This window comes from Mytilus edulis, chromosome 4 (genome assembly GCF_963676685.1).
Source record: "Mytilus edulis chromosome 4, xbMytEdul2.2, whole genome shotgun sequence".
In the NCBI taxonomy this organism is placed as follows: domain Eukaryota; kingdom Metazoa; phylum Mollusca; class Bivalvia; order Mytilida; family Mytilidae; genus Mytilus; species Mytilus edulis.
This window is the reverse complement of record NC_092347.1, coordinates 59236205-59260294: the sequence shown is the minus strand read 5'-3', so window position 1 is coordinate 59260294 and position 24090 is coordinate 59236205. Positions and strand designations below refer to the sequence as shown.

The 24090-nt window shown below is 31.7% G+C and overlaps 1 protein-coding gene across 4 annotated transcripts in view; it reads right to left on the bottom strand.

Moving 5' to 3' along the window:
• Positions 1-24090, bottom strand: part of LOC139520087 (uncharacterized) — an 84496-nt gene that overhangs the window by 32770 nt on the left and 27636 nt on the right. For 2 of the 4 annotated variants that reach the window (XM_071312513.1, XM_071312516.1), the window contains 11 exons: positions 22573-22644; positions 21327-21398; positions 17708-17779; positions 15528-15599; positions 13602-13670; positions 9956-10027; positions 7649-7720; positions 5043-5114; positions 4629-4700; positions 2493-2564; positions 1711-1782 (listed from right to left, as the gene is read on the bottom strand). In XM_071312513.1, the coding sequence (XP_071168614.1) occupies positions 1711-1782; positions 2493-2564; positions 4629-4700; positions 5043-5114; positions 7649-7720; positions 9956-10027; positions 13602-13670; positions 15528-15599; positions 17708-17779; positions 21327-21398; positions 22573-22644 (789 nt within the window). The remainder of the gene's footprint in view (positions 1-1710; positions 1783-2492; positions 2565-4628; positions 4701-5042; positions 5115-7648; positions 7721-9955; positions 10028-13601; positions 13671-15527; positions 15600-17707; positions 17780-21326; positions 21399-22572; positions 22645-24090) is intronic. The other 2 variants (XM_071312515.1, XM_071312514.1) reach the window with 2 other exon arrangements.

Genomic DNA, 24090 nt, shown 5'->3' with positions numbered 1-24090 from the left:
CATTTCCAACGGATGACCCTATTAAATTTTAAGTTCCAGTATATTTTTCATCTCTAACGATGTACTTAATTTTGGGTTTGATTTGTATGATTCGAGCATAACTGATGTGTCTTTTGCAGACAAAACACGCGGCTGGTGTACAAGGCGAAATATATCGAAAGGGACATTCTAACTTAATAATGCCGTGGCAAAATATGAAAAAGGACAAAAGGACAAACAGCAGTATACTAAACACAACATAGAAAACTAAAATCTAAGCAGCCCCAACCCTTCCAAAAAAAAACAAAAAAAAAAACCCGGATAGTATCTCCGGAGAGGAAAATGGTAGATCCTACTACATATGTAAAGATTCAACTAACAAAAATATAACTCCAAGTTAAATTCAAAACGGAATGTCTCTTATCTAAGGCAAAATCAAAAGCTCAACTAATCAATAGAAAACCACAGACATATTCCTGACTTGGAATAGGCATTTCCTTTTGTAGAAAATATGAATTAAACCTGGTTTTATAGCTAGTCTAACCTCTGAATTTTTTGACAGTCGCTTAAAATAAAAAAAAAAAAAGTAAAAAAATAGGGGTACAACAGCGAACATTATGTAATAAACTATAAAGACAAACTAATACGTCATCGTAGAAACACAAAATTGGCAGATAGACTAAGAACATAAACAATAATGAAAGACAAGAATACAAAAACTACCGTAGCACAATTACACAATGACAGGATGAGGCACGACAGAGAGAGATTACCAAAAATGAACAAAGCAGTACAGGTAATAATTATATAACACATATAAAAGAACAATATAATACGTATTTAAGATTATAAACAACGTCAGGACATAGAATCGATACTTCAAGATCATCATGTATTATTTGTGAAGTTGATACGGAATATTTATTTACAAGGTCGTTATATCTTCCAATGAAATTTTCTTTCCGAAAAAGGACTAGACTTCTTTAACATAACCCTGGTTCGTCAACCTTCTGCTCAGACACTAGTAATGGTTAGTACAAACCCGGGTCACATTCTGGAAAAAGGAGATTTTGGTAAAAACAATTCCTTGGAACATGTTTTTGTTTTGTTATAAAGGTGAACCAATTTGTGATGGCATACAAAGTAATAAAATGTTATCATTGATGTAATTTTTTCTTCATAAACATATACCCTTATTTATCTATAGTGATCACTATCATAGCAGCGCTGATGCTGGGATTTCGAATCCCTCTCGATGTCATTCCGTCAGATCCCGATCTTAATTGGCTATGATTTTTCCTGCAGAAGGCAGTTGATCTATCTAGGACTAGCAAATCAAATGCACATTCAGGACGAGAACATGCTGATATAATATGAATGTAAGCCCTGTTCTGTGATAAACGGACACGTAAGATTAACGTACTAGATTAAAAGTGACAGTTCGAAGGTTAAAAGTGACAGTTCGAAGTTCGATACCCACTTTTTGGGCTGTGAAATAGATAATTCGAAAGCATTGATGCATTTGTAATGATTAAAATCTAAACCTGAAATCTCATAATATTGTGAAACAACATAAATACATTCTTTTATGAATAGAAAACTTCTAATACCTTGCATTTCAGCTTATTGTCTAGTTAAATACTTTTGCTATTTGTACTTTTATATTATTCTACGTTATAGGCAAAACGCGTTAAATCCTTTTATAGTTTAATACAAATTGAAAGCACTTACAATGTTCTGAGATTAGGCAAGCCAATGAAGGCGTTTTCTTCAAGTTCTGTTATTGGATTGAATCCTATGTTCCTGAAAAAATTCATGCTTTGTTTATTACTAAGAGTATCTATTGCATATCCAATTTGTGTATCCATTTATGTATGGAGAAACAGACACAATGTGTCAATTTATGTTTGGAGAAACATTCACAACATTCAGCGACTGATACGCTGTGCATTGAATTAAATAATGAATTAAATCTCAATAAGATTTTTTAACGAATAAATCCCTTCATATCATCGACACAGAAAACTGGGTATATCACCGAAACCATTTCCATCGCTTTGATGTGGGAAAGGTTTTTGAATTTTTTTTCTTCCAAAGAGTACAAAACAAAGATTAGCCATTACCTAAAGTAGGACCGAGATGTAAATTAATAATAGTTTGAAATGGCCTGTCTCATCACACCGTCAAAGCACGTTCTCGCTCCTTCCTCTGTTTTTTTGGTTTGGTAACTTGATTTGTATAATCTCAATGTTTTTGTGAAATTTGTACATCGGTGGACTTCTGTTGTTAAAATAATTATCAGACCAGTTGTAACGGATAAAACCAATTTGATACGGTGATTTCATAAGGAAAATTTTCCTTCATTTTGGGAAATTTTTGAATGATTTCATGTTTCAGTTCATTGATTGATACACACTCTTGGATATCATATCTATACTTTAAGACAAAATGTCGTCTCTATTTGTGTAATATGAATTTTTGGGTGATATGGATTAATACCATAATATACTTACAAACTCCAGAGTGAAGAGCAATGAATAAAAGCTCCATCGTTAATATCAGAAATCATGTTGCCACTTACATCGCTGAAAAAAGTAAATATTAATCGTAACATCCATTATAAAACTGATCACCTATATCGAAATGTTGAACATTTAACAGTAAATATAAAAAATGTTAAAGAATTATATTAAAATATTTCAAAAATTGATTTTTTTTTTTTTTTATAAATTTACTTGTTATAATCATGAAGTAATTAATGTGAGTGTGACACTTTTCCACTTAATATCAACACCTTGTTGTATTGTGTTTTGATTCTGGTAATAATGAGGACCATTACTTGACCCAAATCATTTTACAAGAACCGGTTATCATCTATATATATTCTCATTTCATATGATGAAATCATAATCTTTTAGTCAGTTTAATTGAAGTCTAGAGCTGGCATGTCAGTTAACTGCTAGTAGTCTGTTGTTATTTATGTATTATTGTCATTTTGTTTATTTTCTTTGGTTACATCTTCTGACATCAGACTCGGACTTCTCTTGAACTGAATTTTAATGTGCGTATTGTTATGCGTTTACTTTTCTACATTGGTTAGAGGTATAGGGGGAGGGTTGAGATCTCACAAACATGTTTAACCCCGCCGCATTTTTGCGCCTGTCCCAAGTCAGGAGCCTCTGGCCTTTTTTAGTCTTGTATTATTTTAATTTTAGTTTCTTGTGTACAATTTGGAAATTAGTATGGCGTTCATTATCACTGGACTAGTATATATTTGTTTAGGGGCCAGCTGAAGGACGCCTCCGTGTACGCTACATTGAAGACCTGTTGGTGACCCTCTGCTGTTGTTTTTTATTTGGTCGGGTTGTTGTCTCTTTGACACATTCCCCATTTCCATTCTCAATTTCATCTTTATTCCACAGTGTATACATATTGATAGTTTAGGGAGTACATGTTCTTGATTGGCTGAGACTATTCCTTGTCACTTAACAAGAATCATATTCCTGTCTGATAATCAATTGTCCTTTTATAAAGGTTTATGTACAATTTTATTGCGAAATTATCGCTAATATGATGTTTTTGTTGTTCTTTTTTCCATCTTATAATTGATGGCTCCCAATTATAACACATTCAAATGCTAATGTATACGAAAATAAAATACAATGGACATAAAAAGTTGGATAAGAGCCTAATTTGTTCACCAGTCAATAAAAAAAGGGTTCTACTGTATGGCAGGTTGATTAAATTTAATTAAAAATACAATATGTACAATATTTACAACCCTGAGTTGACGTTCAAATTTCACCTGAAAGAAAAAAGGAACTAAAATTCAATAAAAAAAACCTCACTAAATCAAAATACAAAATCAGCTTAGATCTTAGAAACAGATTGTTTCTAACTAAACAAACGTTAGCTTTCTCGTTTGAATGGTTTTACATTTGTGATGTCGAGGTCTTTTATAGCTGACTATGAGGTATTAGTTCTGTTCATTGTTGAAGGCCGTATGATGGCCTATAGCTGTCAATTTCTGCGTCATAAGGTCTCTTGTGGAGAATTTTCTCATTGGCAATCATACCACATCATCTTTTTGTTTTTTTATATATCATGAACCAATGCAAAGATCGATGAATGCTTTTTTTGTTATTGTTACACTCACAAGTTTCTCTGCTGAGAATGAAACCTTTGCGCATATTTAATTTGAGTAAACTCCCTAAATTCTTGTTATTTGTTTTAACCATTTTCATAAGATACCGATATATTTTAATTTAAGATAGTTGGACATCATATAAATCTGGCTTGTAAGTTTAAATAATATTGCCTCATTCAAACTAAATATCGAGAATATTGTGAAATTAGAAAATAATTTCCAAACTGACAAGAGCATGGGTATTACATAATGCACTTAAGAAATTATTAAGAAACAGAAATCCGATGCATAACAGGCCTATGATCAAAATATACGATATATATGTTAAGTGCAAAGCTCAACTCACTTGAGACTCTTATCATTACAAAACATACGATAACATCGTTGCAGTGATCTCTCATATAATTAGGAAAATTGGTCAAATTGCAATTGATTCTTACTTAAATAATACCTCTTCCATATTTTATAATATTAAGGAAAAAAATGTCTATACAATACATACAGCAAGTAAAGTCGAGTCAAATTATCGAACATTCCATTTCTTATTCCAGTCAATGAGTTGTTACGAAGATAACTAAAACAAAATAAGTTAGTGAAGTTACTTTTGTGATTAACTTGCAATTATATAGTTTAATGAAGAAAAAAACTAGCACATTAGTTTAATACTGTATTGCAATTTTACATGCATAAGCATGTAGTAGTATCATCAAGTCTTTCTCAAGACAGCAACCCAATCAAAGTGTTGTTTTTGTTTTCTATCTAGCATTATTGCAGTTGGTTTTCTGTTATTAATTTTAATCGTTGTTGTCCATTTTTCAAACAAAAATCATCCCTTATTCATATATTTATATTGACAAAATATCAGATGTATATGTATAATGTATAGTGATATGAACAAGTTATAGAATGTACTTACATATAAGAAAGTGAAGAGGAACGAAAAAAAGCTTCATCGTCTATATGAGATATCTTGTTATCGCTTAGATCTCTGAAAAAATAGAAAGAAACCATAACTACTATAAATCTGAAAACATATGAAATTGGGCAAAACTAAACTATGCAAAAAAAAATTACAAACACGAACATTTTTTGTTAAGTATCATCATATTCAAATCTAGATTTTCACTATTTAATTCTTAAATAAATAAGGACCTACGATCATACTTTCTTTAACACCTACGTGCCAATGCCAATTCTAAACATAGGGACAGATTGAAAAAGTAATTCAACTTTGTTTCATAAAAAATATTAGCAAACGTGTTTATATCTTGTTTGAGAAGGAAAACAAATCTTTGATTCTGTAATCGAGAGAGCTGCTGCTTTCAAAAATGTTGTTTAAACAAAGAATTCATAATGATAAAGTTGAAGGCATCCCTTCGAAAATTAAATGAGCGCTATCTTGATGTATTTACCTGTTTTTAGTATTCAATATCTAATATAAAGATAACCTCTTTTCCATGGAGGTGATCTTTTATAGGAATAAGGATTTATCTCTTTTTTTTTTTTATAAATTAATAAGTTTAAAGATTGTGGTGACAAAAAAAAAGGACTTTCAAAACTTTATTGTTTAACGCCTTAGTCACATTAGACCACGATCGCACCACGATCACCATGATATTAAATACATTAAGATCGTAGTGAGGTCGTGCTATGAGCGTCATGAAAATGTTAACTTTCGTTGATTTCACGATGATACTATGTCCTCATTACGCTTCTACAACTATCCCGCTACGATTATACCACGTTCTCGCAACGCTTTTTTTTACGAAAACCATGACCTTACTACACTTACCACTTTCTCACTACGACCGTACCACGAGTTTACAACACGATCTAACAACGCTTCTACTGCGATTAAAGCACATTCTATCCACGATTATACTACGTTCATACTGCTATCTTACTACGTTCTCAGCAATAACGTCAACATGGTGTTCTATATAAATACTGATCCTTCCCTTATATTTCTGATCAGTACGTAGATTTCTCGAAAACTGAACAGTCATGCCACCAAAATCTACCAGAACACGTGGAAGTGGTGATGGGAGTAGATAAAGAGACAGAGGGAGCTATGATAGTAAATGAACTCATCATAGATACCAGGATTTAAATTTTATATTTACGTCAGACGCGCGTTTCGTCTACAAAAGACTCATCAGTGATGCTCGAACCAAAAATGTTTAAAGAGCCAAATAAAGTACGAAGTTGAAGAGCATTAATGACCGAAAATTCCTAAACGTTTTGCCAAATACAGCTAAGGTAATCTATTCCTGAGCTAGAAAAACCTTAGTATTTTAACGAATCCTGAGATGTCGGACCGACCAATCCAACCTGATTCACAACATATTGCTGGTCCATCAAGCTCTAATGACGATGTTTTAGTGAACGATAGCAAGGGTGCGACAGATGTGTCAAGCATGGTTGAGCCGTTTGAGAAAAAGACAAAAGGTCCAAATTACATACGGACAAAAAACAAAAGCTGGAGAACTTTTATATATTTCATATGAAAACGACAATGAGTTGTCTTACATTGTCATTTCGTGGCCTTTTATAGCTGACTATGCGATATGGGTTTTGCTCATTGTTGAAGGCCGTACTGTGACCTTTAGTTGTTAATTTCTGTGTCTCTTATGGAGAGTTGTCTCATTGGCAATCAAACCAAATCTTCCTTTTTATAAGATCTTGAACAGCGTAGTAACGTCGCTGTGAGATCGAAGTGCAGTCTCTTCGAATAGCATCACGCTTGTTCTACACTCTCGCTACAAGGATACAGTGACCTTTGTGATCTTACCACAACCTTACTGTGCTTACACTACGCTTCTACTACGACCAGATTTCGGCACGACCGCAACACGATTGTTTTGAAAATGTACAAAGTTGGCCCCGCTTATCACGATCTTGAAGACCTCTAAACGATCGTATTACTACGATATTAAACATTTTAAATTTTTCACAGATCGTAGTGCGATCGTGGCCTAGTGTGACTGCGGTATTATGCATTGTCTAAGTTTTGAAGAGAATTGGCAACAATGAAAATGAAGTAAAATTCATGAATTAAGGGAAATAACTCATATCAGATGTCATCTGACAGTTTTTATGTAAACGAACAGTAAATCGATCGCGGAGTATTCTTAAAATTGTTGCTGCTTTCAGATTTTCTTTATCTATGAAAGTTTAAAGATATAAGACGCAACTTATTTACACTATGTTCCTTTTTCTAACCAAGTCGGCCATTTTGTTTTTTTTACAGACAGGATCAACTGGCACTTTTCTTATACAAAATACCTAAATGAAATTGAGGCCAAATTTGGTTATATTTAGATCATTAGTGTCGACGAAAACACTAATATAAAAGGTGTTTGACAACTGACAACGAAGACGACTGACGACGAAGGCGACAGACTGCCGACGTCAAGTAATAGTTAAAAGCTTAAACTGGCCCTAAGGACCAGATAAATTAGAATAGCGAAACATTATTACATTATCTGAACGTGTTTGCAATATTTTGGAAAAATAACATACAGCCAGTAAAGTGCTTTCAAAGTGTCGAAGATACCATTCCTTATTTCTGTCAACGAATTGCTACGCAGATTCCTATAAAAAAGTCAAATAGAGGTTACCATGTTAATAATTCATGTTTTCTTTAAAATATTGCACAGCGCGTCTAATTATGTATTGAAATTACAAACAAACATAAACAAAGTACATGTGCCTGTTCCATTGATTAACACAACTTATAACTCTCTTGTGCTATTTCATGGAGGTCAGTTTTTATTGGCAGAGGAAGCTGGACTGCCCAGGGAGAAACATCGACCATCGGTAGGAAAACTAATAATCTCAGTCAATTAAGATTGGAGACGAGTACACCTACCACGTGCGGGATTCGAAGTCACAAACTCAGTTTGATACGCTAGTGATACAGTAGTTCGACTACGTAAACTACTCGGTCAACGAGGCCCTGTTTTAAGCCAGGGACCTATTCTATTTCGTTGTTTTGACGCCCTTTTTTAAATAACAGATATCAAACAATTTTTGGTTTGGTTCGATTAATCTTATGTTACTATTCATGGACTTAAGATAACTAATGATTGTTATAAATAACACCGTACTGTGACCCATAGTGTTGTTTAAATATCTTTTTAATTTTTTTATCCTGTGAATTTTCTTCATAGGCAATGGTACATTATCTCCTTGTACTTAATCAAATCCACTTCGATTGGTTACATGTATGGCGGTACCTGATATAATTTTGCTTAAAACCGATTTGTAGTAGAAAAGTTTCTACTTATTTCATTGCCGAATTCAATGATGATTTATTTATTGCATGGCTTATTTCGGAAAATATAATACAAAAATACTAAACTCTAAGCTTGATGACGGAGTGCTTTACTTCAAAATAATATGTTCTTAAAATGATGTTCTTCTTTCTGTAGAACATTTTGGTGAATTAAAAAATAAAAAATTGCAAAAATATCGATTATCAAAAGCCCAATTATCTGACTGTTGATATATCACTGACGTCGTAAATCAATACAACAGTAGTTATACAATGTTTATCGCTAGTCACAAGTGCTCATAATCTACACGTAAGCTACATTGAGAAGGACTATCACAAAAATATAAATAAAATTATTAGAAAATATAAAAAAAACATTCTCTTTTGTAAGCAGTATCTCAACTTTGTGATGGACATGAAAGACAAGACAGCAAGAAAATCAAACACTAAAAAGTAATAAAAGGCATTTCAGTTAAAACTACTGATCAAAATGGCATTAATGTAGATTGATACTGCTAGAAACAATTTACTATGCAAAATCACATTTGGATTACTCGTGCAGTTGATTTGCAGCTTTTTTAGTCGACATTTACATATCAGTTATTATTCTTACAGGAAAATATATAGTGGGTCTGGCAAATTTGTTTTTTGGTTGTCCTAGCAGGTATTTATTTTTGATTGTACTGGCCTCTGTGTGTGTATCGCTTTCTGTTGCTTAATCGTTTTGACTATAGGCGTTTGTTATGAATTTAAGGTACCAGTCTTGAATTTTTTTCTGAACTCAATTTTTTCTGTTTGATTATAGGTTAATGCTGAATTGAAACATATATATAGAGTTTTAAAAAATCTTGCATCTTTTGAGGGATATCAATCCAGGAAAGTGGGAGGATATCATGCTTACTGGAAGTGGTGCAGCCTAGTAAAAACAGCAAACAGAAAGTAGAAAAAAAATGTTTTGACTTCAGGATTACGTAACTTTTTATTCTTCGTGGCATGACCCACTTTTTTTTTCTCGATTAAATCACAATTTCACATTAGTACATACAAGATATGAACATGAACAATATTTTCTGTGTAGCATTTTTTATTTTTTTATTTTCAAAGATCAGCTATTTTGCATAAAAGCCGATGGCGCAGTCAATTACAAGACTGCAACCTTTAATATACTTAAAACAGTTCAAAACATCGTTTATGAACGATTACACATTGCATTTTATTTTTAAACAGTTTTACATGATATCGAGTTTAGATTCATACAGCCAGTGTGCATATTGAAAATTAAGTCTTATCATTGGTTCAATTAACGAAACTTTAATCCAAAAGAAACATAATAATGTTAACTCAAAATCAACATGCCATCAAGAGAGCACAAAATACGTCCCAGCTATAGAACATCAGCAAAGCGAGATAGTTGTTCGACAATATATCGCAAATTAATAAAGTACTAATATCTAAGCAAAACCAGGCCAACAAAAGATCATATGCTACCAGGATTTCGATCACCCTCGTTCATTATTGTATGCTTGGTATGCGTGCAGAATAAGTATACTTACAGCGAACCTAGTCGAGGCAAGTTGTCAAAGGTTCCAATAACGATGCCGTTTATTGAATTATTATTCAATGAGCTAAAAATACAAAAATTAATTAATCACATGTACTAGTTTTCATGAAGCTATTTGTTTTAAACAATAGTTTCATCATAGCTTAACTATCAACGATAATAACGTATTCCTATTTGTAGTACGGAATCTCTGAAATATAAAGATTTAATTAAATTTCCCTCATCTGGTGTATTTTGTATACAGGTAGCCATTCAAGTTCAAGGTGTGCGCTTCCATGTATATCATGTATGTACATTTTAAAATAATGAAAAAGGTTAAATAATTATAATAACACGTAGATAGAAACCAGGATAAAAATGATATCACTTTACTGAAAATAAATTCAACTTTATAATTGAAAATAATAAATAAAAAAAACCGCACACACAAAGATCGTTTAAGAAACAATTAGGAGATAACTGTATTGCATTTTAAGCTCCGACGGCATCAATTGGGGGATTTGATGGTCTCAAATTAAGTTTACTGGCGACGCGTTAGCGGAGACAGTAAACGGGTATTTGCGAGCATCAAATCCCAAATTGATGCCGTTGGAGCTTAAACTACAATATTATTATCTCCATTCTAATGAAACTGACAGAAAACAACGTTAAAACATGTATTTAAAATCTGTCATATGCCGTCTGCGCTTGCGCGTACGTCCCATAGCATCAATTGTCAATTGATGCCATGTAGGAAAGTGACGTTATCCAATCAAAATGAACGTTACAAACGTTGGTGCATTTGAATGACAGTTTAGACTCTGCAAAAAAAACCCAACTCCTGTTATAAAAAACCACCAAAAAACAACTATTATAGTCAGAGTTATTCAAAGGAGAAAAGTCACATGTTACAATGAAACAAACATTCAAATCACATGTCTAATGTTTTTGATTTGAATGGAAGACTGTTACACCTTCATACTTACGTCATCAAGTATTGTATACAAAAAAATAGAAGTAGCATAGAGTCAAAATGCGAGTATAAATGGGTATTCTTTTTTTTCATTACTGGCCCAAAATTATGATATTCATAGTCAGATTTCGTACATATCATGCATGAACATACATGAAGAAAAAAAAAGAATATTTGTAAAAGTAGTTTTTTAAGGATTGTTCTGAAGATTTATAGAATTCAAACGGACTATACATTCTGCATAACACTAAAGTAAGGATAAAACTGGAAGTTACTAATATTCTATTTAACAAAACCAAAGAAAACAAAAGAGAAGTATGAAGAATTTTGCAAACCATTACTAATTGACCCAAATTACGACTAAAAATAACAATATTGGCTATTAGTGTATATTACAACGCCATTTAAAATTTAACTATATATATTTTCTGTGTATTAAACCAATCTGTTTAAATAATTCAATTCTTCGTAATATGTGTGTCAAATTTCGTAAAGTTCATTCAAGAAAACTTCGTTCAAAAAAATATAAAAAATCCACTTGATTTCAATTGAAAATAATTGGCCAAATACGGTAGATTCATATATGTGTAAGTATGCAATATTCTTATATGTGTCATCTTGCTCACAGCAATGTGTCGAAAGGTAGCGGGAAATCATGATATTATCTAACGTCCAAAATGAAAAAAAAAAGAATATCGATAGGTGAACATCAGAAATGGCACAATGAAATTATTTGTTGGCTTGTTTTACAATTTTTTTTTTCAAAGTTATTTAATATACAAAAGTTTTAGAAAAGTACAGCTAGCGCTATGGTTTTGAAAAATTGTAGTCAAAACAACACTTTATTGTCACTTACTGTTCTTTCTACCTTCTACCTGATATATCAATCCAAAAATTAAAAGACATACATTCCTAATCCTGCTCTTGTTTTAAGTGTTAACATAAGTGTTGTATTTCTTTTTTGTAAAGTAGACATGGTAGAGCCACTAGTATGTATAGTGCATTTGCATCTAATTTATTAAGTCATTTGAAACTAAGGTTCCAACAGCCTCATGCAAGGTTGACAGTAGATAAATTTATCTATTCCATTTTATATAGGAACAAGAAGATGTGGTACGATTGCCAATATGACAACTGTCCAACAGAGACCAAATGGCATAGAAATCAGTCAATTATTTAGTAAAGTTTCTGTTGGCCTTTAATGTTCTATGTATTTATACACCCCTGGCGTTCAAATGTTTGTATTTGGTCTAAGTGTTATTTTCATTTTCAATTCTTCTTGAGGATAAAAAATGAAGTTTTACTTCCCATTTGAAAAAATAAATGAGCGTTAAACTATCTATGTATGTGCCTGTCCCAAGTGAGGAGCCTGTAATTCAGTGGTTGTCGTTTGTTTATATGTTACATATTTGTTTTTAGTCCATTTTTGTTATACAAATAAGGACGTTAGTTTTCTCGTTACAATTGTTTTACCTTTGTCATATCGGGGCCTTTTATAGCTGACTATGCGGTATGGGCTTTGCTTATTGTTGAAGACCGTACGGTGAACTATAGGTGGTAATGTCTGTGTCATTTTGGTTTCTTGTGGATAGTTGTCTTATTGGCAATCATACCTCATCTTCTTTTTTATATTAACGCCGACGATGATTTATTTCAAAATTATTACTATTTCAGTAACATTAGCAATTAATTACACAGGGAGGACGTTAGCGTCATTGGTGTAGCGCTAAGGGACATTGTTCACAACCAGTAGAGAAATAAAATATTTAGAGTTGAAAAAAACAAACTATTTCAGTAATATCAAATCAGTTAAAGTGACTCGCTATCGATTTAGTGATATGCTCGAGACCTAAAGTTAGCAAGACGTGACGTGAAGTTGGTAGTATAATAAAAAGAAAATATCCAATTAAGAACAATAATAACCTATATTTACATCAAAAGACAACACACAGATCTGCCAAAGAACACAATTCCATCTGGAGGATAAACTGAAAATTCCACAAAATAGAGGTCTTTGATTTAACTTAAATTTGACAATATTAGTATCAAAGAACTTATATATCTTGCCACCGTACCATAGTTTAATTGCAATCTATTAACATATTTGTCTGTTTTTATAGTGATTAAGATTATAACATAAATGCTGTCTGATGTTAACTAATTTTTTGACAATTATATTAGTTTTGTACACACATTCTGTCAATATAATAGAATTTTATGCGACTGTCTTACAAGTTGTAGGTTTAGCTAAGATTAAAACCAGGTTCAATACACCATTTTCTACATGTTTACTCAACCATTTTCTACATAAAAAAAATCCTGTACCAATTCAGGAATATGACAGTTGTTATCCATTCGTTTGATGTGTTTGAGCTTTTGATTTTTCAATTTGATAAGGGACTTTCCGTTTTTGAAAATTTTCTTTGAGTTAGTTATTTTTGTTATTTACTTTAAAGCAATTATATCGGTCCCAATTTTAAGAAATTGTCATAAAATAAAAGTTTCTCTTTGTCAACAGTACAGTCACATCGAAGTATTTTTGTTCTAATTTATATTCAACATTTAATTTTTGTTAATTCAAGAAAATTAATGAATCAAAACAGAACATTTGATTACAATTTGTGCAGACTTTTGTCATCATATCTCGTTATTTCTGTTTACAGAATTATATATTAGAAATACTTACATTGTTGTTACAGGCGATGATAAAAACTTGACAAAGCTTAAGTTAGAAATCATGTTGTCGTCTAAATATCTACAATTATATTGTTGTATTTACAGTACATTAAACACGAATCTTATTAGGTACTGGTCAAAAAGTTTAATCTTTTTTAAAAACTAACCATTTGTTGTACTATATTAGTATGTTATTTTTGAAAAAATAAGGGCCATAACTTTTCTGTCTTTGATCTAGACCATAGATACATGGCTTGTGAATGTATCATCATGAGGTTAAATGTCTAGTATCATGATGACCTTCATTTGATCTTCAACTTTTACATCGAGGACGATAAATGTATTTTTTGCAATAAACACTTGAGCAGACCATGACTTGTTCTCTTTTGTTCTATACCTGAATTATTTGGCTTGTTAATTCAATTCGATTGAACTGAAAGAGTTGATATTTAGTTAACAAGTACACATTACACAGGCTTTAATGAACTATTCAAACCAAACATAAAACACAATAGACACACATTATGACATATCTATCAACAAATTCCAAGCATATTATATACATAAATTATCTGTTATCAAGACGAAAAAATACATATAGTTTCAATGATAATTTCAAAAACTCATAATTTCTATGAAGGCGGCAAAGTGTACCTACTTATCTACTCCACATATTTGTTTTTAATTTCACATTCAGCTTCTGCTTGTAAAAGTACAGAATAAAATGAATAAAAAGGGTTAACCGTTTTCGTTTTTCAGATACAAGCTGTTGAAATTAACAGCGCGAGACGCATTAATTACAAATGATAAATAGCTATATGGAAAATCTAACAAATCGGCAGAAATTTTTACATTATAATTTTTCATTGTGTTGCTCCACATTTGAAAAAAATTATATACGATTTGAAAAATGCACGACGAATCCATTGATGCAAAAAACCTCGGCTACTGAAAATTTGAACTAGGTGATAGAGCTGACTGTGTGATAATCATATCCTCATGTATAATCAAGTTCGTCAAACACAGAATTTGATTAGATTAATACTAATCAGTCTTTAAAATGCTTTCAAAATGTAAGTGTCTGAACTCATTTCATCTCTCATTCCACCAAATATCAAATTGCAGATATATAAGTGTCTCATTATTTTTTGCTCCCCCTATATACTCTATTCATTTATTATCTCAAATTGCGACTTCAGAAGTAAAACTTTACATAAAAATTGCATTCTCTACTGTGAAAAGGCCGATATAAGAAAACAAATTTCGCTATCCTTTCGACATAAGAATTTGATAAATAAATAAATAACATGTTCTATATTTATCAAAATGTGTAATTTCAGTTTCAACCATCCATGGTTCTAAATTTAGATTTTTTTTGCGGTCGAAGTAGAAGACATCTGTTTACTCTTTACATATGTTGAAAACTGAGAGTTGATTGACATTAGTATTTTCTTATTGAGACAGGACCCTGTGTATTTATCGCCTTCTGCTGTTTACTGGTTTTGACTATAGGTGTTCCTTATAAATTAAAAAAACACAAAAAAAACCACAAAAAACTCCAAAAAAAAACCCACCAAGGGACGATTGCACCTTGCGTTTTATTATTTAACAGTTTTATATAAAAGTTAGTTACATTCAGCTATTGAGAGCATTTGGAAAATTAATTCTTATCAATTGTTCAATTCGTGAAACCTAAACCCGAGAGTAACATAATAATGGTTTGGCAAAATTAACATGACACCAAAAGGGCAATAAACCCTCCAAGTTATAGAACATCAGCAAAGGGAGATAATGCGGCAATTTTTACTTTTTACTAAAGTATCGATATTAAAGTCAAATCAGGCCTTAAAAAGACCATAAGCTACCATGATTGATCATGAGATACCCTCGTTATTTTATTTTATGATTAGTATGCATAATGAATAAATGTACCTACAGCCGACGTAGTCGAGGCAAGTTGTCAAAGGTTCCATTACTGATGTCTTTCATTGCATTATTATTCAATGAGCTGAAAAAATACCAAAAGTAATTACCCGCACAAGCACCGGCTGTTTTCAACTATATTTTCTTCATGGCTTGACTATGCACGATCATAACTTATCGACCATATTAACAGTGTGGAATATATGAAATATAAGCACTACTTATTGTATTTAGTTAAAGTATCAATACTCTGATCCGAATACATTTGTTGTAATTTTTTAATCCTACGGTTGTGATCACTAATGTAACCAGATCATAAAATAAATAAATTTATCGTAATCAGAGCAGGGAGAATGACATTTTCCATTGTAACTGTCATAATATGACTTTATTTAACATTATCTACTTAGACCTCTGTCATGGCAGCAGGATTTACATAACTTATAACATTTTATTAATCTTTCTCATCTGATCTATTTTGTATGAACATTCGAGTTTCAGGTGAACGCTTGCTTATATGTATATACATGTATATTTTTTTTTAATTAATTGTATAAGCTTTGAACTAGCTATCAGTAACCGCGAATACTCTCAGATTTAAACTTAGTGTTTTTGTTGTTGGGATGTACAAGTACCCGTCCACGTCTACTATGTGTTTTTTTAAAATGTATTTCTATACGATCTATCTGACGAGTAAAGCTTTTTTAAATTGATTTTATAGTTTGTTCTTATGTTGTAATATTACACTACTATCCCATTTTAGGGGAGGGTTAACGCAATCAAATTAATTTACTGTAAATTCAGAAATTAATGCGAGGTTTTTATTATTGCGAAAAATGCAACAGAGCTGTAAACATGGTAAACGAAACAATTAAAACTCGCATTTTGAAATATTTTATATGAACTAAACAGGATTTTTCTCTAAATCGTAAAAATTTAAATCGCATTTAAGTCTAAAATGACAAAATCGCAATAATAAATGCACGCAATAATTTCTGATTTAACAGTAACCCCAACTCATTCTTTATGTGCCTGTCCCAAGTCAGGAACCTGTAATGCAGTAGCTGTCGTATGTTGCTGTGTTGCATATTTGTTTTTCGTTCATCATTTGTACATAAGTTAGGCCGTTAGTTCCCTCGTTTAAAATTTTTATATTTGTAACTTTCGGACATTTTAAAGCTGACTATGCGGTATGGACTTTGTTCATTGTTGAAGGCCGCACGGTGACCTATAGTTGTTAAATTTTGTACCATTTTGTCTCTTTCGGAGAGCTGTCTTATTGGAAATCATACCACATCTTCTATTTTTTATATAGATTGAAACCATAATAGTAAGATGTCACTCTACTGAAAATACATTTAACTTTATAATTGAAAATAAAAAAAAATCATGCACGCGCAAATGTTATAGAAACAATGATTTTTTGCACGTTATTCCTGTTATAAAAAAGCACCATTCAGTTAGTGTCTCTTTCTTCATAATCCTATAGTAAGGGTAAAAACGAATCTTCCTAACATTCTTTCAAACGAAATGTTTTCGTTTGTTTAGTGAAAATCATTTTTTTTATTATTGAATACAGCTTAATCTTTTTCTAAAACTGAATAAAATATTGCTATGCCATTAAAAAATTTAACGGGAATTCAAAAAATTGTTAAAAAAAAAAAAAAAATTGTAAAAAAAGTTTGAATAACTCAATTTAACAATATGCAAACTGCTAAAGAAAAATATGTAGCTATGCCCTTAACTTATATCTGATTTAATTTTTAGTATCTTGGTGTGTTTACGAGCAAACAGAATATGTTAGATAAAAAAACTGATTCAGAAATCAACAATAATGTGTCCCCAGTACACGGATGCCCCTCTCGCACTATCATTTTCTATGTTCAGTGGACCGTAAAATTGGGATAAAAAACTCTTATTTGGCATACACAATCATATCATAGGGCACATGTGAAGTATGTTTGAAGTTGATTAGACTTCTACTTCATCAAAAACTACCTTGACCAAAAACTTTAACCTGAAGCGGGACAGACTGACTAACAGACGAACGAACGAATAGAAAGACGAACGGACACACAGACCAGAAAACATAATGCCCCTCTACTATCGTAGATGGGGCATAAAAATACATGACAGAATCTTCATTTCTAATCGATTAAGTTTTGAAAATATACAAATATGCAAAATACTTACAGTGTGGTCAACTGAAGAAGCATGTTCAATAATCCATTGGGGATTTCCTTAAGATCGTTGCCATTTAGATACCTTAATCAAATTAGAAGATGAATTTATAGACTTTGCACTAAGCATTTAAGATTACTTATATCTACATATAAAAATCAATACATATTCTATTACTGTCAGGGATAAGTTATCTTTCAGAATTCAGACGGAGACAAAAGCATGGACGGTAGACTTGTCTAAATAGTTCATCATCAGTGATCACTTACCTGTTAACATTGAGATTGTGAGATGGAGGTGCGTTGGATTCTGATTTTCATTGACTAGGATATGACGAGATCACAGATATCGCGTTTTGATTAATTAGCTGCTCATCGAATAACTATGACTTCAGAAGTTCAAAATGGCAACCATGATATTCCAAACACGTGTAAAGAAACGTCCAACACCAACAAACGGTTAATCAATCAATTGTTATATAACGAGAAATTATCCCTTAAATTGCGTTTTTGAGACTTAATCCTCTCCAACATTTTCACTTGTTAATATTTGATGGAAAAAGCTCCGAATTAGAAAAAAGAAAGAGAATACATAAGAGGTCAAAGGTACAAATGCAGCTTCCCATTTAGGACTAAAAATAAACATTGTTTTTCCATATTAGTCTTTGTTAAAATATTAAAATTGAGAATGGAAATGGAGAATATGACAAAGAAACAACAACTCGACCAAAGAGCAGACAACAACCGAAGGCCACAAATGTGTCTTCAACGCAGCGAAAATGTCACGCACACGGAGCTGGTCCACAGCCGGCCTCTAAATAGACTTGTGTACTAGTTCAGTGAAAATGTACGTGACACTAAACTCAAAAACATATGAATGAACTAAAATTGAAAAATATTCAAGACTAACAAAGGCAAGAGGTTCCTGACTTGGGACAGGCGCAAAAATGCAGCGGGGTTAAACATGATTTGTGAGATCTCAAACCTCCACCTATATAATACCTCTAGCCAATGTAGAATAAAGAAACACATAGCAATACGCAAGGTAAAACTCTATTTGAAAGAAGTCGGAGTCCGATGTAATAATAGGTAACAAAAGAAACTAAGCAAAATGACAATGATAAATAGATTAACAAAGGACAACAGAAGTTACTGACATGCCAGCTCCAGACCATAATCAAACTGATTAAAAGATTAAGTTTTAATCATATGAAAATCAAGAACAATCCCTCTCGTTAGAGGTTTAGTATCATACCATCATAACATATATAAGAAGAACATAACCCGTGACATGCCAACAACTGGTTGTAGAATAAATGTATATTTCCGATGTAAAGAAACAATTGTTAAAAACGTTGAGCAACATTTACCTTTGTTTCAAATAAAGAAATACTTGGCATGAGTAAATTTGTACCCTGTAACGTACTACAGTGAAAATTTCACATCTCATTTCATTGCATATAAGATAATAACCAGAAAGTAAACCTATCAAGTTTCCGTCTTGCTTCCTTTATATTCACAATCTCAAATAACCCAATAAAAAAGATTTGTGCTTTTAAAAACCCAATTGATATGTTAATTACTGAGTATTTTTTTCTGCAATGAAATGCAGGAGTAATTCCCCTACTAGTGTCAAATTCAAAGAAATATTTCTTTACGTATGAAACCGGATATGACGTACTAGTATATATAGATATTACGCCTCAAGTATATTTTCTAGTGAGCTCTGAAGAGGACTCGAAAGCATTGCCTGTACCAGAGCTTAATTAAGGGCATACGATACAGTTACAGGGGAGGTAATGACGTTGCTAACGTAAAATGTTATTTTCGCGACGTCAAACTATGACATATCGGGAAAAGATGCATTTTTCGACTGATTTTTATCATTCAAAGTGATTTAATTTGAAAACGAGTGCATAGACCCCTAATTTTTAAAACGGCAATTTGTTTCATTTTGCAAGGAGATTATGTGACCCAAATTTTATAAAACTGTAAATAGCGCAATTTTTTGAATTTTGATAAACATGCAGCAAAAAATGACGTTTTTTCCCTCTATTCATGAATATTTGATAAATATGAGTTATTTCTGAATAAAAATTGCATCATTTTTAATGACACTTATAAAAAACAGAAATTACCGATTATTTAACAAAAAAAAAAATTGTGTTTATCTTTTAAAACAAAAAAGTTATGTCTTTCTTTCGAAAAAGAAAATACGGACACAAATCTGAATTTTGAGCAAATATACAAAATTTCGACCTCATTTTTCTCAACAAGTTGCACATGAAGGTATATTTTTTATTACATATTTGATTTAATCAGGTAAAAAATAGCCTACATGCAAATGTTCATCAACTTGTAAATACAGGTTCAAAACTCTATCGTATGCCCTTAAATGGGAGTTACCCTTGCAACATCGATATGCTTGCTATAAAAACCTATCACAGCTTAATCTTTAAATATAAAACTAAATGGAATATTACTATACAAATAAGTTATATAATTAGTTCGAGGGTTTAACAAATCGTTGAAAACAAGTGAATTTTAAGAATTATTTTGTAAAGAATGGAAATCATATCTTGACACTTCTATGCGAATATAAAGAACATGCAAGATAAAGAAATTGGTACATCATAACAACATAATAGTTCATCATCAGTGATCACTTACCTGTTAATATTGAGATTGTGAGATGGAGGTGCGTTGGATTCTGATTTTCATTGACTAGGATATGATCTTCTCACGAGATCACAGATATCGCGTTTTGATTAATTAGCTGCTCATCGAATAACTATGACTTCAGAAGTTCAAAATGGCAACCATGATATTCCAAACACGTGTAAAGAAACGTCCAACACCAACAAACGGTTAATCAATCAATTGTTATATAACGAGAAATTATCCCTTAAATTGCGTTTTTGAGACTTAATCCTCTCCAACATTTTCACTTGTTAATATTTGATGGAAAAAGCTCCGAATTAGAAAAAAGAAAGAGAATACGTAAGAGGTCAAAGGTACAAATGCAGCTTCCCATTTAGGACTAAAAATAAACATTGTTTTTCCATATTAGTCTTTGTTAAAATATTAAAATTGAGAATGGAAATGGAGAATATGACAAAGAAACAACAACTCGACCACTCGGACACAAATCTGAATTTTGAGCAAATATACAAAATTTCGACCTCATTTTTCTCAACAAGTTGCACATGAAGGTATATTTTTTATTACATATTTGATTTAATCAGGTAAAAAATAGCCTACATGCAAATGTTCATCAACTTGTAAATACAGGTTCAAAACTCTATCGTATGCCCTTAAATGGGAGTTACCCTTGCAACATCGATATGCTTGCTATAAAAACCTATCACAGCTTAATCTTTCAATATAAAACTAAATGGAATATTACTATACAAATAAGTTATATAATTAGTTCGAGGGTTTAACAAATCGTTGAAAACAAGTGAATTTTAAGAATTATTTTGTAAAGAATGGAAATCATATCTTGACACTTCTATGCGAATATAAAGAACATGCAAGATAAAGAAATTGGTACATCATAACAACAAATTCAGAAAAACAAACAAATCAACCCCGTTTTGGGAAATATGCACATAATTATGACGAATACTTACAATGTGTTCAGCTTGGCAAGCCCGTTAAATAATCCACTAGGGATATCTATTAACTGGTTATCATTCAGGTTCCTTAATCATATGAAAAGATATGTGAAATTAGGCTTTAATCTTAAATTCTAGGCAATAAGCTAAAGCCTAGACAATAAGTCTATTCTCTAAATGACTTATTGCCGCTAAAATATACACCTCGTCAAAAGTTAAGCAACACCTGATAACTTTCCGGAATCTTTTTTTAATGAATTCATAACTAATCGAAACATCTATACAATGAACTAAATTGGTGTTTTTATAAGATAACGTATAGAATTTTGATTAAAAAATAAAGGTTTTGACTTTTTTCATGATTGAATTTTCGACTTTTTTCATTTTGAGTAAATAGTTGTAAATTGGCAGTTTAATCTACAAGATAAAGTTTCAACTTCTACTTAAGTTTTTGAAAAATGTGCTCTGCACTGTACACAAATTTCTTTTCAAATCTCGAGAGTGACAATTTGTAAATACGTTGAGGTACAATTGAGGTCAGTAGTGAGTGAAGCGTCCACGCTTCCGGAAAAGGTCATCCATACGTCGTCTCATGCTTTAAACTAAGCGTCGTAATGTTTTAACATGAATTCTTTGCCTAACGTTTGGCTAGGTGTATACATTTAAATGTATTAATTCAATATTGATGCAACTAACAATATTATACAATGTATTTTGAACGGCCAAGTTTATTTATTCGTACGAACACGCCCAGTGCTACAAAATATTGATTGCAAATGGAAGCGTTATACAACAAGTTCTGAGCTGTCATGATCCACCCCTTTATTAACGACGGTTCATTTTTTTTTACAAAAAGGTTAAATTGTTGGCACACTTAATTGAATGCGGCAAATGATTTACGTAATAAAATACCAATATTGTTGAGATTTATAAACATTCAATCATTTTTGAGTAACCCGAATTTAGTGATTAGAACTTCCGCATATAATTTTCATTATAAATTACAAATTTGGCCGCTGTTGATTAACACGGGTTACATATTTTGCATAAAACGAACCTTACATATGTGTAGATATCTCGACTTTTGTTTTTTACAAAGTATATATTTTTCAGTGCTCTTATTCAAGCCGGTACAAATTAAGTTATGTACATGTATATGATAAAAAAATTGAAAGGTTTTGTAAAATACGTCGATTCAACATTGTCTTATTGTCACTCATACCACACCTTCTTATTTAATAATATTGTTAATTAAACTTACAAGTAGTTAAGTGTGTTCAATCCATTAAATGCTCCGTCTTGTATTACTGTTATTCTATTTCCATCTAAATATCTGAAAAATAAAAAGTCGTCTTAATCAGAAATATATGAAATAGAGAATGGAAATGAAAATGGGGACTGTGTCAAAGAGAAAACAACCCGACCAAAGAGCAGAACACATGATCATAAGCATGGGGTCAATCTAAGAGAAAACAGTCAATATGTAGTGATATTACAATCACGTATATTATGCAACTGTACAAAAATAAGTATAACCATGTCAAATATAGTAAAACTAGAAGAATGGGTTTTGCAGTATTCAATTGAACTAGAACACACCCGCGAAAGCGCGGGGAAAAAGAGCGTATGTAAACTGTAAAAAAAATACAACTGGAGAATTCCAGGAGAGGTATCAAAAGTCTAAGGTACTTGGGGACTGGGCACATTATTTTTTTCCTCCCCTTTTTTTTTCGAAACACCGATTTTTATTCTTTCTCTTTTTCTGTATACTATGAACATACATATATATAGATATATACTATAATTACTATATAAAACGGTCACTGATATATTAAAAGTCACCCCAGTAAACTATTGGAGTTTATAGTAAATTATAGGAAATTTATACAATTTATTCATAGTTTATAGCATACAGAAATATTTCAGTGACCGTCGTGGATAGAAAACTATTGGAATTGATAATATATATAAATAGCAAATACACTTTATCTTAAGTATATGTATGATCATAGTAAACAGAAAAACGCAAAATAAATTGTTCTGTCCCAAGTACTTATGCACATTGTGATTAATTTCAAAACAGGCCTAGAGGGCAGCGGAAGTCTTTTATTTTTCTTAAAAAGTCAGTCCGATGACGGAAGCAATATATGGACGCCTATTTTTTCGTTTTCCTCCCAAAATAACCAAAACTGATATACTTTAAGCAATCTAGTTAAATGCTAGAACACACCCGCGAAATCGCAGTCATCCAGAGCGTGTTTGAAAGTATGTTAAGTGTTGTAGGATGAATTTTTGTAAAAAAAAATAATGACTGGAGAATTTCAGAAAAGGTAATAAAAGTTATAGGTACTTGGGGACAGGACAATTGTTTTTCAACCCCTTCTCCTTTATTCCCGAAATTTCCATATGTTTTCTATTAATTTTAATATGGACATACCGTTTAGTGTGATATGAACATACATTACTATAAATAAAGTGTGTTTGCTTTTTACTATCAATTCTCAGTTAACTAATCAATCCACAGTGTTCATTGATATATTATATAGCCTCTCCATTGAGTATACTTAGTGACCCGATGAATTTTTGTAAAATATTTTATGACTGAAGAATTTCAGAAAAGCTATCAAAAGTTCATTGATCTACGATTTTTACTAATTTCTTTGATCTTTTGTGTGCTTTAAAATCTGATGTTTTGGAAAGGAGTGCATTAACTTCCCGATTTGAACGTTATTGCACTGTCGTAGGATTATTCAACAATCTCCCATTAGAAAACCATTGG